The sequence below is a fragment of the Dendrobates tinctorius genome, unplaced genomic scaffold (assembly GCF_039654945.1).
Source record: "Dendrobates tinctorius isolate UK_male_01 unplaced genomic scaffold, ASM3965494v1 ptg000039l, whole genome shotgun sequence".
Classification (NCBI taxonomy): Eukaryota; Metazoa; Chordata; class Amphibia; order Anura; family Dendrobatidae; genus Dendrobates; species Dendrobates tinctorius.
In genome coordinates, this window is record NW_027361707.1 from 20,625,001 (window position 1) to 20,641,601 (window position 16,601).

The 16,601-nt window shown below is 43.5% G+C and overlaps 1 protein-coding gene across 2 annotated transcripts in view; it reads left to right on the top strand.

Annotated features, from left to right (window-relative positions):
- The window catches only part of SORCS2 (sortilin related VPS10 domain containing receptor 2), a 1,190,324-nt gene that overhangs the window by 883,920 nt on the left and 289,803 nt on the right, over positions 1-16,601 (top strand). For both annotated transcript variants that reach the window (XM_073574542.1, XM_073574543.1), the window contains exons 4-5: positions 12,521-12,679; positions 15,583-15,656. In XM_073574542.1, the coding sequence (XP_073430643.1) occupies positions 12,521-12,679; positions 15,583-15,656 (233 nt within the window). The remainder of the gene's footprint in view (positions 1-12,520; positions 12,680-15,582; positions 15,657-16,601) is intronic.

The window sequence follows — 16,601 nt, forward strand, 5'->3', positions numbered from 1 at the left end:
GCAGAATGTCTGTGTCGACCTCTAGCTCCTCCCTCCTCCAAGGAATTTTAAAAGCACCAACTGTCATGTCCTGTCTCAGTACATTACTGAATACACATTTTATAGCATTTACCCACAAATTGAGAATGAAAAATCAGTCCAGGAGGTGAAAGACGCTAATGTCCATGTGGATTTTCTGAAACAACAGTAAATTAGAGTCTAAAAAGAAAAAAACATTGCCAAAAAAGAAATGTTTTACACAAGCACCTGTTGACACATTAGCTTTAAAAGGGTTGTCTCATGAAGACAATACATGTCCATATGTCCCGCTTAGCATCCTCTTTTAGGAACCAGTACAGAAAGTTGCTTTGTAGGAGATACCAGAAGTAGGATTCGGGAACCAGTTGATGACACTAATCTTGATCTTCCACGATTCTTCCTAAACCAGATATTTCCATCTCCATGATTGGTTCTACCACCCCCACTGTTTTGGGGTTAGATTTGACTCAGATTTTTCCCTTCATTCCCTATACTCAATCGCTCACTCATGTCATCTGCACCTCAAAAACATCTCAAGAACCAAACTTTTTCTTACCTTTGAAACTACGAAAACTCTTAATGTTGTTCTTATTCATTCTCACCTGGACTACCGGAACTCTCTACTAATCGGTCTCCCTCTTCCTAAACACTGCCCTCTCCAATCCATCCTGATTACAACAGCCAGTATTATATTTTTGGCCAGCTGCTACACTGATGCCTTCATGCTGTGCCAGTCATTGCACTGGTTGCCCATCCACTATAGAGTTCAATATAAACTTATCTCTCTCACCCACAAGGCTCTCCACAGTTCTGCACCTCCTTCTATTCTGCAACTGATCTAAGACTAATATCCTCTATTATAAGAACCTCCTACTTCCATTTCACAAGACTTAACTTGTGCTGCTCCATTTCTCTGGAATGCACCACCTCAGACAATCCGGTTAATTCCCAGTATCCACAGTTTTAATCATGCTCTAAACAATACAGTTCTTTAGCCTATCATATCACCTAGCTTCACCAACCTAACTGTTCTCTCTTTTCCTTTCCTAATTTTTCCTCAGAATCTAGTCTTTTTTTCTGTTTCCCTCACTTATCATGCTCTCAGTAGCAGTTTGTATTTGGATATATACAGATACTGGATGGTGACCGGATCATGTAGCTTTACTTGAATGTCCTATTTATTATAATAATGGCTGGACGATAAATGACAAGCACTTTTTACCTTTTGTGTCCCCCTTAATTCCTTATGGATTGTAAACCTGTGAGCCATGCCCTCACTCCTCTTATGAAGAAGTATGTGTAACTCTGGAATATCAGATATTGTTTGGACATGTCCCTTGATTTATTAAGTGCATTGTTCACGCCATAGAAATAAATTATTATTATGTCCAAGTGGATGAGTCTCCAAAAATGGTACTTGTTGGGTCCCATTTGATTTTGCTTCGGTGTCCGACACCGGTTAGAAGAATATTTAGAATTTAGAGTCCTCAGTGGTTGATACCTTTTAATGGCTAACTGAAAAGATGGTAACACATTGCAAGCTTTCGAGACTACTCAGGTCTCTTCATCAGGCTAGACTAATACAACATCTGAAAAATCACATATATATGCACAACACAGCACAGAAATAACAATAGATAAGGCAAGTGATGTGAAGCAGAATTGTTATGGGAGAGGGATAAACATAAGTATTGAAACATTTCATAGATAAGCAGTGTGAAGGTTTTATTGCCCTCTGATTGGGGTCTAGTTCTGTGTTGTGTGATGACCCCAGAAAGTCTGAAGAGCAAATTCCTTAATTGATGTCTTCAGACCTTCTGGGGTCATCACACAACACAGAACTAGACCCCAATCAGAGGGCAATAAAACCTTCACACTGCTTATCTATGAACTGTTCCAACATTTATATTTATCCCTCTCCCATAATGACAATTCTTCTTCACATCACTTGTCTTATCTATTGCATTTTTTCTGTGCTGTGTTGTGTATAAATATGTGATTCTTCAGATGTTGTATTAGTCAATGCCTGATGAAGAGACCTGAGTAGTCTCGAAAGCTTGCAATGCGTTACCATCTTTTCAGTTAGCCATTAAAAGGTATCAACCACTGAGGACTCTCAATTCTGAATATTCTTCTATCTACTGGCTAACATGGTACAAAGATATATATCTTTCCTACATCACCGGTTAGTTTTTCATTGTCCAGTGAAGTTTTAGGCACATGAGAAATTTGACCAGTGCTGATCCAGTATTTTTTGGGACAACCATATAACTGCAACTAGATACTAGCTTACAATCACTACTGTACAGTAATATTGAGCAATATTAGCACCTGTTCACCTAATGGAGAAACCATCGTATCAATCCTACCTCCCAAGTCAGTTCTCTGAAGCCATGGTGTTGTTGTGAGTTCATTTTCCCCTTCGTCACTGGGGTCTGGTGAACTCCCTATTCTGGTAAAGGAAGGTAATGAGCCTGATTGTCAGGCACCTGAGTCTAATGAGGATGACTGGCTGAGTGGAGTCACGGACTGGATATAAGGCTGCCGACGCCCTTCTGCCCTGCCGGTGATTTCTCTGTGGACTTCTAGGACACCAGTCTGATTCCTGCTCCTCTAAAGCTAAGTTTCTGTTTTGCCTGTTAGCTTTTTGTTTTGTTTTTTGTTTTCCTTGCTTTTCAGTATTCTGCCATTCCCTGCTGGGGTGAGCTGAATCTCCTTTTGCCTGTAGCTCTGTCTTCAGTATATTCCTGAGTACTGACATAGCTTTTTTGAAGCCTAGCGTCTTCAGGGCCTTTTTCACTGTCAGTCTGTTGGCTCTTATTTTCATAGGGTTTTTCACGGATTGCAGACAGCAGCCTTCCTGTCCTTTTCTAGTTAGTTAGCTTGGGCCCCTCTTTGCTCAGTCTATCTTTCTGTCTGTGTTAGTATTTTCATCTTGCTTCACCGTCATTATATGTTGGGGGCTGCCTATTGCTTTGGGGTCTGCTCTGGGGCAGTTTAGATTTCCCCTTTCTTTTTTTAGGCCTATTTAATTCTCCGGCTGTGATCGAGGGGTCTAGGGCATCGTAGGAACCCCCCACGGCTACTGTTAGTTGTGTTGATAGGTTCAGGGGTCTGCAATCCGATAGCTGCCAACTTCTCTGGTTTTCTGGACTTAGCTAGCATTTCTGTTTTTGCCTCCTACGGTGACTCAATCATAACAGTGTGTAGACCATGAGAAAGCTTCCAGGGATATAAAGCATTAGAAGAATTACGTCCAATGACCCATTGAAGGAGATCTGGACATTACAGGATAAATCTCACTTTAGACAGAGCCTTGAAGGCAAATTTGTCAAATGCAGTTCTTATAATTATTGCTAAGTGACTGAATGTTCTATAATTTACACAATGTGGCTAATCTGAAGGACCATATGTCCTGTGACATGAAAATGGAGGCTTTATAGACAAAGTTTTATTAGAAGTTCTACTTTCATTTTGTAGACTGACGTGCGGAGATATCAAAGCTGTCTAGAAAAAAACTCATCAGATGCCGGTAGAGGGCTGGGAAATACGTAGAAAGCAGGAGAACTGGAAGTGCCGTGTCCGCCCTCTGCACTTGCGATTAACACTTCAGGGCTGGATTTCTTTCCAATGGCCATATGAAATACTACAAACAATATAATAAGATATAACAAGAGAACATAGAATGGCAGATTTGCAAAAATTCTCTGCAGCCAAAAATGTGGCAGTAATCAGCAAGTGCTGAACAACAAATACAGGGTGTTTAGTCGATACTTTTTTTTGCAAAAAAATGTATACCAAGCTGCCTCACCAACGTCAAGGTAGCCCGTGTCGAAGCAGTCCCTATCTAATGTATTTAATACCTGAACATCTGAACAGTGTCTTGACATGAACAGGATTCAGACAGGCTGCTCCACAGTGTGGGCTTATGGTCTGAGACAGCTCCTTTGTACATCTCACACAGGAGAGGGGTGGGGTCTCCCAAACCATGCTAAGCATGGAAAAAATGGATTAAAAACACATGTGAAATGCACAAATGTGAACACGTCAGTCAGACAATGTTCACACCACCCATTAACTAAGATATAACAAGAGAACATAGAATGGCAGATTTGCAAAAATTTGCAAAAATTCTCTGCAGCCAAAAATATGGCAGTAATCAGCAAGTGCTGAACAACAAATACTGGGTGTTTAGTTGATACTTTTTTTTTGCAAAAAAATGTATACCAAGCTGCCTGACCAACGTCAAGGTAACCCGTGTCGAAGCAGTCCCTATCTAATGTATTTAATACCTGAACATCTGAACAGTGTCTTGACATGAACAGGATTCAGACAGGCTGCTCCACAGTGTGGGCTTATGGTCTGAGACAGCTCCTTTGTACATCTCACACAGGAGAGGGGTGGGGTCTCCCAAACCATGCTAAGCATGGAAAAAATAGATTAAAAACACACGTGAAATGCACAAATGTGAACACGTCAGTCAGACAATGTTCACACCACCCATTAACTAAGATATAACAAGAGAACATAGAATGGCAGATTTGCATTCAAGGGTCTTTATAGAAATGCCTTTGGCTAGAGGTCTAATATCCTGATGACAGTTTCCATTTAAAGGAGTTTTCTAGTGAAAACAAATTATCACCTATTGATAGAACAGTTGATATCCTGCTGACCTCTGGGAGTCCGATCTCTGGAACTCACACTGATAGGTAGCTAGGGACATTTTTATCACCGACAGGGCACTTTTATCATTACAAATTGGAGGGGTAGGTTGGACGCCCAACAGCAACTCTTGCTGTGAGGCAACTGGAAAATCCTTAGTGCAGTGCAACCACATGGGGTATGAATGGAACAGCCAGTGGCTCCTTTAATATTTTCTCCTATGTTGGACCCCTTCCTCTCATAATATACCCCATAATAGGCCCTTTCTAGTAATAATGATCCCATTCTGACCCCTTACAGAAATTATGCCCCCATCCTGGACCCCATGCTATAATAATTTCCCCTATCCTGGACTCCTTGTGTTGTGAGTTCATTCTCTGGTTCACCAGTTGTGGGTTCTCCTTCCAGACTCCCTCTGGTGGTAACAGGAGGTAGAGAGGCTGATTTGATCGGTGGAGATCTGCCACCTGAGAATGAGGATGACGATTGGATCTCAGGAGTCTCAAATTGCATTTAAGACATCCGTCGCCCTATTCAGTTGCTGGTGATTCCTTCTGGCTTGTCAGCTCTTGGTTTTCAGCTCTGTTCCAGTCATCTAAAGCTAAGTTTTTCTGCTAATGTTCACACTTGATTTTGTTGGTCTATTCAGTTTTTTGGTGTGGTCAGCCAGCCCCTGCTGGGGGCTGTGCTGAATTTCCACTCTTATTTATCAGTATTTTGCCAATTGGCTTTTTGTCCCTTACTAGTTCAGTCTCTTTTTGCTCTGTCTCAGAATATTTCAGAGTGCTGATATAGTGGGAGAAGTCTAGTGACTTTAGGGTTAATTTTGCTATCAGAAGTGTTGGACATGATTTTTGTAGGGTTTTTTGAAGGTTGCAGACAGTGTCTCTCCTTTTCTGTCTAGCTAGCTTGGGCCCCATCATTTGCTCAGCCTATTTTCCTGCCTGTGTTTGTGCCTTCATCTTGTTTCACCGTCAATACATGTGTGGGGGCTGTCTATTCCTTTGGGGTCTGCTCTGGGGCAGTTAGTTTTCCCTTTCTTGCTTTAGGCTTATTTAGTCCTCCGGCCGTGACGAGTTGTCTAGGAACATCGTAGGCACGCTCCACGGCTACTGCTAGTTGTGTGGTAAGATCAGGGATCTGCAATCTGCATAGTTACCAACCTCTCTGGTTTTCTGCGACTTAGCTTGTTTTGTTTTTTCTCCTCGGTGACCCATTCATAACAGAATCACCAGCCATACCGCAGATTCTAGGGTACTCAAAAGCAGGGCCGGCCCGAGAGATTATGGCGCCCTAGGCGAAACTATTTTGTTGCGCCCCTACTATTCTTGGCAGTAGATGAAAACTTGGGATATAAATTTAGGAGCAAAATAAACCACAACAGCAATGATTAATTAACTCTCTCTTAACTCTTTAATCTTCTGAGAACTTGTATAGGACAAATATATACAAAGTAATCAATAACACAAAACAAAAACGACCATAGGTAATTAAAATTTTTGTTTCCTTGCCTTTTTTTTTTTAAAAGGATGACACTAAGTCACCGAGATTAATTTGTTGAGCAACTTCAGATTCTATCGAAATTGTTGCCAACCCAACCAACCTCTCTTGCGTCATATTTGCCCTTAAAAATGTACACTTTTCTTTCCATCCCTAAAACTTTTTGCCTTTTGAAAAGATTTTTTATAATTTTTTTCTATTTTTTCTCTGGCGCCCCCTTTGGGTCGGCGCCCTAGGCGGCCGCCTAGTTTGCTTATACGTTCGGGCTGGCCCTGCTCAAAAGCAGGAAAAAGTTGTTAAAAAAAAAAAGTGTCAGAATTTTTTTTTTTATATTTTTTTCCTCTTTTTTCTCTGGGGCCGTAGGAGGATTTTTTTTTTTTTTCCTAATGGAGATTAAGCAATTGTCTGATCGTGTGGAGCAACTTGCTGCTGAAGTGCAGGGAATTTCCACCTACCTCATTCAGTCGCATGCTGCTGAACCTAAGATCCCTACTCCTGATGTGTTTTCTGGGGATCGGTCTAAATTTCTGAATTTTAAGAATAATTGTAAATTATTTCTGGCCTTGAAGCCTAACTCATCGGGAGCTCTGTGCAGCAGGTTAAAATTGTCATCTCCTTGCTTCGCGGCGATCCCCAGGATTGGGCTTTTTCTCTGACACCTGAAAATCCTATTCTGACTAATGTGGATGCATTTTTTCAAGCCTTGGGGTTGTTGTATGATGAACCTAATGCTGTTGATCAAGCTGAGAGAACCCTGTTGGCATTAAACCAGGGTCAGGATTCTGCAGAGTTATACTATCAAAAATTCCGAAAGTGGGTGGTTCTTACTACATGGAATGATAGTGCATTGGCAGCTCTCTTTCGGAAGGGTTTATCAGAGACCGTAAAAGATGTTATGGTGGGATTTCCTGTTCCCTCTGGTCTGGATGATTCTACGTCATTAGCCATTCAAGTTGATCGGCTATGCGATCCTATATTAAGGAGTCATTGGAGAAGGGTCATATTAGACCATCCTCATCACCTTTAGGTGCTGGGGTTTTTTTTGTGGCCAAGAAAGATGGTTCATGAAGACCGTGTATTGATTATCGTTCCCTTAACAAGATGACGGTTAAATATCAGTACCCGTTACCTCTGATGTCTGATTTATTCTCCAGAGTTAAGAATGCTCAGGGGGGCGTATAATCTTATTTGCATCAAGCACGGGGATGAATGGAAGACGGCGTTTAATACTCCGGAGGGACATTTTGAGTACCTGTGATGCCTTTTGGGCTCACTAATGCCCCTTCTGTCTTCCAGTCCTTTATGAATGATATTTTCTGTGACCTTGTGGATACGTTTTTGATCATCTATCTGGATGATATTTTGATCTTTTCTAGTGATTGGGATTCTCATGTGAAACACGTCCGGACTGTGTTCCGGATTTTGAGGGAGAATTCCCTGTTTGTTAAGGGATCGAAATGCCTCTTTGGTGTACAGAGGATTTCATTTTTGGGATTTATCTTATCTCCATCGACTATTGAAATGGACCCGGCCAAGGTATAGGCCATTTATGATTGGGTTCAGCCTACTTCTTTGAAGGCCTCCAGAAGTTTTTGGGTTTTGCTAATTTCTATCGTAAATTTATAGGTAATTTTTCTGGTATTGTCAAACCACTGACTGATCTGACCAAGAAGGGCACTGATGTGCTGAATTGGTCTCCTGAGGCTATCTCAGCATTTCAGGAGCTTAAGCAGAGATTTACTTCAGCTCCAGTTTTACGGCAACCTGATGTCTCACTTCCATTTCAGGTGGAGGTAGATGCCTCTGAGATTGGTGCAGGAGCTGTTTTGTCCCAAAAACACCCTGTGACTTCTAAGATGAATCCCTGTGCCTTCTTTTCTCGAAAGTTCTCCCCATCTGAACGCAACTATGATGTGGGGAATCGGGAATTGTTGGCCATGAAGTGGGCATTTGATGAGTGGAGACATTGGTTGGAGGGAGCTAGACATCAAGTTGTGGTCCTCACCGATCACAAGAATTTGATTTATCTGGAGTCGGCCAAACGCTTGAATCCTAGACAGGCTAGATGGGCCTTGTTTTTCATGCGTTTTAATTTTGTGGTCTCTTTTCTTCCGGGCACTAAGAATGTTAAGGCAGACGCCCTTTCTAGAAGTTTCTTTGCCGATTCTCTTAGTGTGACCGAGCCTACTACCATCCTAGGTGAGGGGGTAGTTCTTTCTGCCATTTCGCCCGATTTGAGACGCGCCCTGGAGAAATTTCAGGAGGATAAACCTAAGCGTTGCCCTATGGGAAAATTGTATGTTCCTGACCAGTGGAGAAAGAGAGTGATGTCTGAAATTCATTGCTCCGCATTGGCTGGTCATCCAGGTATTTTTGGTACCAGAGATTTGGTGAGTCGGTCCTTTTGGTGGCCTGCCTTATCTCGTGACGTCAGGAATTTTGTACAGTCCTGTGGGACTTGTTCTCGGTCTAAACCCTGTTCTCGTTCTAGTGGGTTGCTGATGCCCTTGCCGGTGCCCAAGAGGCCATGGACCCATATCTCAATGGATTTTATTTATGATCTTCCTGTCTCTCAGAGAATGACTGTTATCTGGGTGATTTGTGATAGATTTTCGAAGATGGTCCATCTTGTACTACTCCCAAAGTTGCCATCTTCCGCTGACTTGGTGCCCTTGTTTTTACAACAGGTGGTTCAGTTACATGGGATTCCTGAGAATATTGTGTCCGACAGAGGAGTCCAGTTTGTTTCCAGATTCTGGAAAGCCTTTTGTTCCAATCTGGGAATTCAGTTATCCTTCTCCTCCGCGTTTCATCCCCAGACCAATGGACAGACTGAGAGAACAAACCAGACCTTGGAGTCTTATTTGAGATGTTTTATATCTGCTGATCAGGATGATTGTGTCTCATTTTTGCCCTTGGCTGAATTCGCACTGAACAATAGAGCTAGTTCTGCCACTTTGATGTCACCCTTTTTCTGTAATTTTGGGTTTCAGCCTTGATTCTCTTCAGGGCAAGTGGAATCTTCGTCCCGCCCAGGTGTGGACACTGTGGTTAAGGGAATGCAGCAGATATGGGACCAAGTGGTGGATAAGTTGTCCCTCTCTCAGGAAAAGGTCCAGCGATTTTCCAACCGGCATAGGACCATTGGTCCCCGGTTTAAAGTGGGTGATATGGTTTGGTTGTCGTCTAAGAATATTCCTATGAAGGTCGCATCTCCTAAATTTAAGCCAAGATTTATTGGTCCTTATAAGATTTTGGAAATTCTTAATCCTGTTTCGTTTCGATTGGCTCTTCCAGTTACGTTCAAGATCCATAACGTATTTCACAAATCTCTGTTGAAGAGGTTTGTTAAGCCAGTGGTTCCTATGACAGCACCTCCTGACCCTGTGTTGGTTGAAGGCAATGTGGAATATGAGGTAGAGAAAATATTGGATTTTCGTTTGGTTTGACAGACTCCAGTATTTGGTCAAATGGAAGGGTTATGGTCAGGAGGATAATTCTTGGGTCTCTGCCTCTGATATTCATGCCAATAGATTGGTTCGTGCTTTTCACCGGGCCCATCCTGATCGGCCTGGTGGCATGTATGAGGGTTTCGGTGACCCCTCCTTAAAGGGGGGTACTGTTGTGAGTTCATTCTCTTGTTCACCAGTTGTGAGTTCTCCTTCCAGACTCCCTCTGGTGGTAACAGGAGGTAGAGAGGCTGATTTGATCGGTGGAGATCTGCCACCTGAGAATGAGGATGACGATTGGATCTCAGGAGTCTCAGATTGGATTTAAGACAGCCGACGCCCTATTCAGTTGCTGGTGATTCCTTCTGGCTTGTCAGCTCTTGGTTTTCAGCTCTGTTCCAGTCATCTAAAGCTAAGTTTTTCTGCTAATGTTTACACTTGATTTTGTTGGTCTATTCAGTTTTTTGATGTGGTCAGCCGGCCCCTGTTGGGGGCTGTGCTGAATTTCCACTCTTATTTATCAGTATTTTACCAATTGGCTTTTTGTCCCTTACTAGTTCTGTCTCTTTTTGCTCTGTCTCAGAATATTTCAGAGTGCTGATATAGTGGGAGAAGTCTAGTGACTTCAGGGTTAATTTTGCTATCAGAAGTGTTGGACATGATTTTTGTAGGGTTTTTTGCAGGTTGCAGACAGTGTCTCTCCCTTCCTTTTCTGTCTAGTTAGTTTGGGCCCCATCATTTGCTCAGCCTATTTTCCTGCCTGTGTTTGTGCCTTCATCTTGTTTCACCATCAATACATCAATACATGTGTGGGGGCTATCTATTCCTTTGGGGTCTGCTCTGGGGAAGTTAGTTTTCCCTTTTCTTGCTTTAGGCTTATTTAGTCCTCCGGCCGTGACGAGGCGTCTAGGAACATCGTAGGCACGTTCCATGGCTACTGCTAGTTGTGTGGTAAGATCAGGGATCTGCAATCTGCATAGTTACCAACCTCTCTGGCTTTCTGCAACTTAGCTTGTTTTGTTTTTTTCTCCATCATCTGCAAGGAGTTTGTATGGGACAGTGATGATAATGTGTGCAAAATGTAAAGCGCTGCGGAATATGTTAGCGCTATATAAAAATAAAGATTATTATTATACCTTCATAGTATAATGCCCCCTATCTTGGGCTTCTTCCTGGTCATACAATAATTTCCCCTATTGTGGACCCTTTATTTAATAATAGGGGGATATTATCCTGGACCCCTTCCAGTAATAATGTTCTCTATCCTGGGAAACATCCAGCGATAATGTCCCACCCTGGCCCATTCCAGTAATAATGTACCCCATCCTGGTCCTTTCCAGTAATAATGCCCCCAACCTTTAACATTGTCCCCCATCCTGGTATAATGCCCCCCATCCTGGGCCCCTTCTATTCTTCTCCAGAACATATTAAAAAGAAACAAATAAATATTCTTACCCTTCCCTATTTCTATCATGTGCAGCTTCCTCCTCTATATCCAACAGCTGACTTCGGTGTGTCGGCACGGGCAGCCCATGATGTCACTGCCATGCATCTTTCATTACAAGCAAGCTGACATCTGCTATCTACGTGTCACGGGGTTACTCGGCCATGTTGGAGACTCTGGGAGACTGAGCTCTCAGCTGATCTCAGTTACCAACTCCCATTCCCTTTATAATCTGGTTCCTGATTCAAATCCATGTCAGAGCTAGTTTATGCTGCATGGCTTGGAGAAGGGGTGTTTTTGGAGTTAATATGGGAAGGAGTTTGGAGGAGTTATCTGTGACTGTTGCTTGGGTTTCTAAGTCTGATAATTCCCTTTCCTACTCTACTTTGGTTATTCCCCCATATTCCACTCCCCAGTGCATTCCTCTGTTATATGTGAGTGAATATTTGTATGCTTGGTATTTTCAGTTCCCCTTGTATGTGTTGCCTTGTTTGTTGGGTTGGTGCACTGCGATGCATGTCAGCTCCCCTCTTCCCTGGGTGGTGGAAGGGAACAAACGGAGGGCTAACTCAGGAGATAAGGCAAGGGCAGAGGCCCCGGCATCTTCACCTTCAGAAGTATCCCGGCAAAGGGGGTGAGCTAGGGAGCCCCCTAGTACCGTAGTAGGGACAGGGAAAGAGCCCCAGGTCCAGGGTCACTTGACAGCTGGATCGTGACACTACCTCTAGTTGGCTGTCAGCATTTACTTCTATGCAGGGAGCTGGCAGGTCTCTGCACTGCAATGCATCCAAGGATGCACATCCAGGTGAAATTGGGGCTGGGGTTGCATGGGTCTGGTTCCGGTTGCAGAGGGTGTGACTGCAATTGTTACACCCTTGGAAGCAGCAGTTTAGCATGTGCACCTTCTCTCCTTTATGATGAGAATAAAAGTGCCCTGATCTTCCTATTTGTGCAGGTCTCAGTGGTCAGACCCCCTACTGACAAAAAGTAATCACATATCCTGTGGAAGGGGGATAACTTGTTGTCACTGGAGAACCCTTTAATACCCGCTATATAAATCTTTATATAAGGAGCTCCCTCTAGTGGGAGATGCAAGCAGTGAGAACAACTCTACAACGTTTTGGTTGCTTTTCCAGAGTAGAAACAAAGAGGGTCTGAGATTTTATTTTATTACAACGAAACCTGTGTCATCATTGCCTAAATTTTAGAAATCAGTGATTTACTCTCCCAGGATTGTAGGGTAAATAAGTGATTTTACATATTGCTGACATTCCTTTATCGCTCCTCTTTGCATCTTCTTGCTTTCAGCCATTTTTGTTTTCCCGCAGAAGATTCCGACTGTTACAATCGCATAAATTCATTATAAAACAATCACAACTTGAGATTATTATTTTTTCTACATTTCCATTAATGATTTCCCTTGTTCTGATCTTGTTTCTTTTTGCAGATTATTCTCGTCAGCTCTTCCGTCTCTGAGCAATGCCTTTTCATGACCAAGGATGAAGGGGCGACCTTTCAAAGACAAGTGATTTCCTTCTCTGTGGAGACCCTCGTTTTTCATCCAAAAGAGGAGGACAAGTTACTTGCTTACAGCAAGGATGCCAAGGTATCGTTTTTATCTTCGGCTTTCTGGTCAAATTTATGTTTCTGCAATTTTATTTATTTTAGATTTCTGAAGTATACACAGACCCACAAATAGTGCCATGCAGACCTTCCGGGGTTCCCGACACAAATAAGTGAACACTTTCCTTAGGCCGGGATCACGCGTGCAAGAAACACAGCCGAGTCTCGCATGTTAATACCCTGAAAAAAATTGTGAAAAATGAGGATGAATGAACTCATGGAGATCAACATCCAACACTGCGGAGACACCATCACATGTTTCTCAACGCAGTGATTCTAGAGCACTGCCCCCCATCCCTTATGGGAAATATGCAAAACATGCAAAACAGAAGCCGTGGAGACACCATCACATGTTTCTCAACGCAAGCAATGACCAGCCAGGTCTTACCCCGGGAAGGAACAACCACGGGAAGGGCAGTCTCCAATGAAGGAAACCACCTATGCCAAAACATGGTATCCATCCACAGACAGCTGTTTCGGGGTATTTGCCCCTCATCAGTGTGGAGTAGGAAACTGGCTAGTAGGAGCAATGCCTAGTAGAAGACTATGAAAAATGAGGATGATTGACCTCATGGAGATCAACATCCAACACTGCGGAGACACCATCACGTGTTTCTCAACGCAGTGATTCTAGAGCACTGCCCCCATCCCTTATGGGAAATATGCAAAACATGCAAAACAGAAGCCGCGGAGACACCATCACATGTTTCTCAACACAAGCAATGACCAGCCAGGTCTTACCCCGGGAAGGAACAACCACGGGAAGGGCAGTCTCCAATGAAGGAAACCACCTATGCCAAAACATGGTATCCATCCACAAAATACCCCGAAACATCTGTCTGTGGATGGATACCAGGTTTTGGCATAGGTGGTTTCCTTCATTGGAGACTGCCCTTCCCGTGGTTGTTCCTTCCCGGGGTAAGACCTGGCTGGTCATTGCTTGCGTTGAGAAACATGTGATGGTGTCTCCGCGGCTTCTGTTTTGCATGTTTTGCATGTTAATACCCGGCACAGATCGGATCGGAGCGTGCGGCCGCATAGCAATACATGCATCCGGATCCCAGAATTCCAAGCGGTGGAAGTTCACCGACTGCCATATTGGGACACTCGAGTGATGGGTGCCTCAATATGGAAACTCCTGGTGGTACCAGTCTCTTGCATGGTACGCAACACACACACGCTCTGTATATGCCGTACGCACCACACACACACACTGTATACGCTGTATCGCCCTATCTGTCTGCACAAAGATGGCAGCGGTCTGATTTACTGCACCTGCGACGTGTCTACAGGCAGAGGAAGTTGAACACATTAGAGGGGTATTCCCACGAACGAAAGTTCATTTTAAAAATTGTCTGTGTCTGACCGTGTACGGAGCATACCCCAAGGGGGTTAGAACATGGGGTAGACAAGTCAAAGACGAGAGCACAAACGGGAGAAGTCAGCACATGGGGAAAGAGAGAGTGGATAGGTGGGTGAGCACATGAGGAAGAGATACTCAACGCTGCAAAGCCTGCCCCCATCGTGACATTACCGCCCTCCCGATGCGATAGCATCCGGCCTCCATCTAGTATTACAATAAACATTAGGTAAAGAGCAAGAGAGTTCATGTGATCAAGTGTATTCACTCTCTTTCCACGCAGTCAGATAGACAGCTGCAGCTTGTGCTGAGCAGTGTGAGATCTCAGTAAGAAGGAGGGGCACTGAGGAGCTGTCAATCAGGCTAAGTGGGAGGAGATTCAGTTGCAGAAGTGAGGAGAGACACGAGCTTTAAATCAAACTAGGTGTGTGGAGATTCAGCAGCAGTGAGTAGGGGCACTGAGAAGATGTCAATCAGGGTAGGTATGTGGAGATTCAGCAGCAGGGAGGAGGAGCACTGAGGAGATGCCAATCAGGCTAGGTTTGTGGAGATTCAGCAGCAGGGAGGAGGGGCATTGAGTAGCTGTAATTCAGACTAGGTGTGTGGAGATTCAGCAGCAATGAGTTGAGGCACTGAGGTGATGTCAATCAAGGTAGGTGCGTGGAGATTCAGCAGCAGTGAGTAGGAGCACTAAGGGGATGTCAATCGGGGTAGGTATGTGGAGATTCAGCAGCAGTGAGGAGGGGCACTGAAGAACTGTAAAACAGACTAGGTGTGTGGAGATTCAGCAGCAGGGAGGAGGAGCACTGAGGAGATGTCACTCAGGCTAGTTTTGTGGAGATTCAGCAGCAGGGAGGAGGAGCACTGAGGAGATGTCACTCAGGCTAGTTTTGTGGAGATTCAGCAGCAGGGAGGAGGAGCACTGAGGAGTTGTAAATCATACTAAGTGGGCATATATGGAGCTTAAGAATTCTACAGGCATTCTGACAAGGTTTGCAAAGTAAGTACACTGACTTTATCAGGTCAAAGAGATTTGTATAATATTGAATGCAATTTGTATTGTGCAAACCCCTCATGATCTCGGGCTCGGCTAATAATACCACATACAGTATTTATTTCCAACACTATGAATATAAAATTTACAGTCTATGAACGATACATCTTATTCAGAAACCTTGATGAAGGTGGCTGTGTATTTTATGAATGTTCTGCAGCACAATAGCACAGGCGTAATATTTCTACAGATAGATGGCATCTTCCCTATCGAGTACACAGTATAACTTGTCTTGAAAATTGTACGGTATTACCCTCTCAACAATAGTAATGGAGAGCTGTTCAAGACATAACACAAATAATATCCCTTCTTCTTGACAAAATCCACAAATCTCAAGGAACATCAAATTGATTTAAAGTCAATCTCATCCCCCCTGTACCTGCTGCCCACCCAAAGCTGCGGAAGTCTGATTCACTAGTCTATCACCACCCCATTATATCAGCATAATCCCATTTATATTTTCCTTCTGCAGCTTTATGTCTCCGTAAATCTGGGAAAACAATGGGATCTTTTTCGAGAACAAGTCACCAAAGAACATATATTTTGGTAAGTTCTCCGTTTCTGTTCTTAGTAAAACAATGTCACTTTTGGATGGTTGCCCTTTTCCTCCTTTTTTCCTACTTTTACACTTCATGTTCATGTACATAAAAGAGGCAAATGCATATCTGCTGTAGGGTGGCACTCAGAGTCCCTTTCATTCTACATCTCTGTAGGAATTACATATTCCACAAAGTTATGGTGGAATTTGTCAGCCTATTGAGCATACGTGGCATTTTTTTTTTCTGTTGAATGTTATATGAAATCACAATTTCAGACAAATGGAAGAATAGTAGAGCCCCATAGACATTTATTGGTGCCATACTATAGATATGTAAGGAGATAGACTTATTGCCCACGTTCCTCCTTGAAGAGCATGCGTATTGTATAATGTGAACTAACATATGCGTTATAGTTGATAATGTTGTGTGTTGCTTGATGGTAGGGAGAATTTGTGTTAATGTTTGGGATTAGCCCAGAGTGGGAGAGGCTGAGGTGAATGGACAGAGACAGTTTTCTGTCAGGATGTCAGATAGGGCCCCTTGAGCATCTGAGGTAGACCTAAGGTCTGGACTGTAAGCAGTGCCGCATAACGTGGGTGTCCTGAAATGAGAAGAGACGGTAGTTGGCGTGAGCCGGAGTAAAGAGAAAAGGGAAGCCGACAGGAGGATAGAATGATCAAACGGAGATGTGTCCTGGAAGATGACAACTAGAAGTTTGACCCAGAGATTGTAACTCAGAGAATTAACTGGCCTAGACGGGACAGAGTACGTGAGACGAGGAGTGTGCCACGGGCTGGAGTTCCAGAGTGTCAGTAGCAGAGAAGTTATGTACACACCATATTGGCAACACAGTTCTCTTGAGGGGAAAGAAGACTGTTCCGCGGGTTGAGAATAGGACTCTTGCTAACTGGACTGTAGTACTGAGCTGGGTTGTGATGAAGGAAAGTGAAAC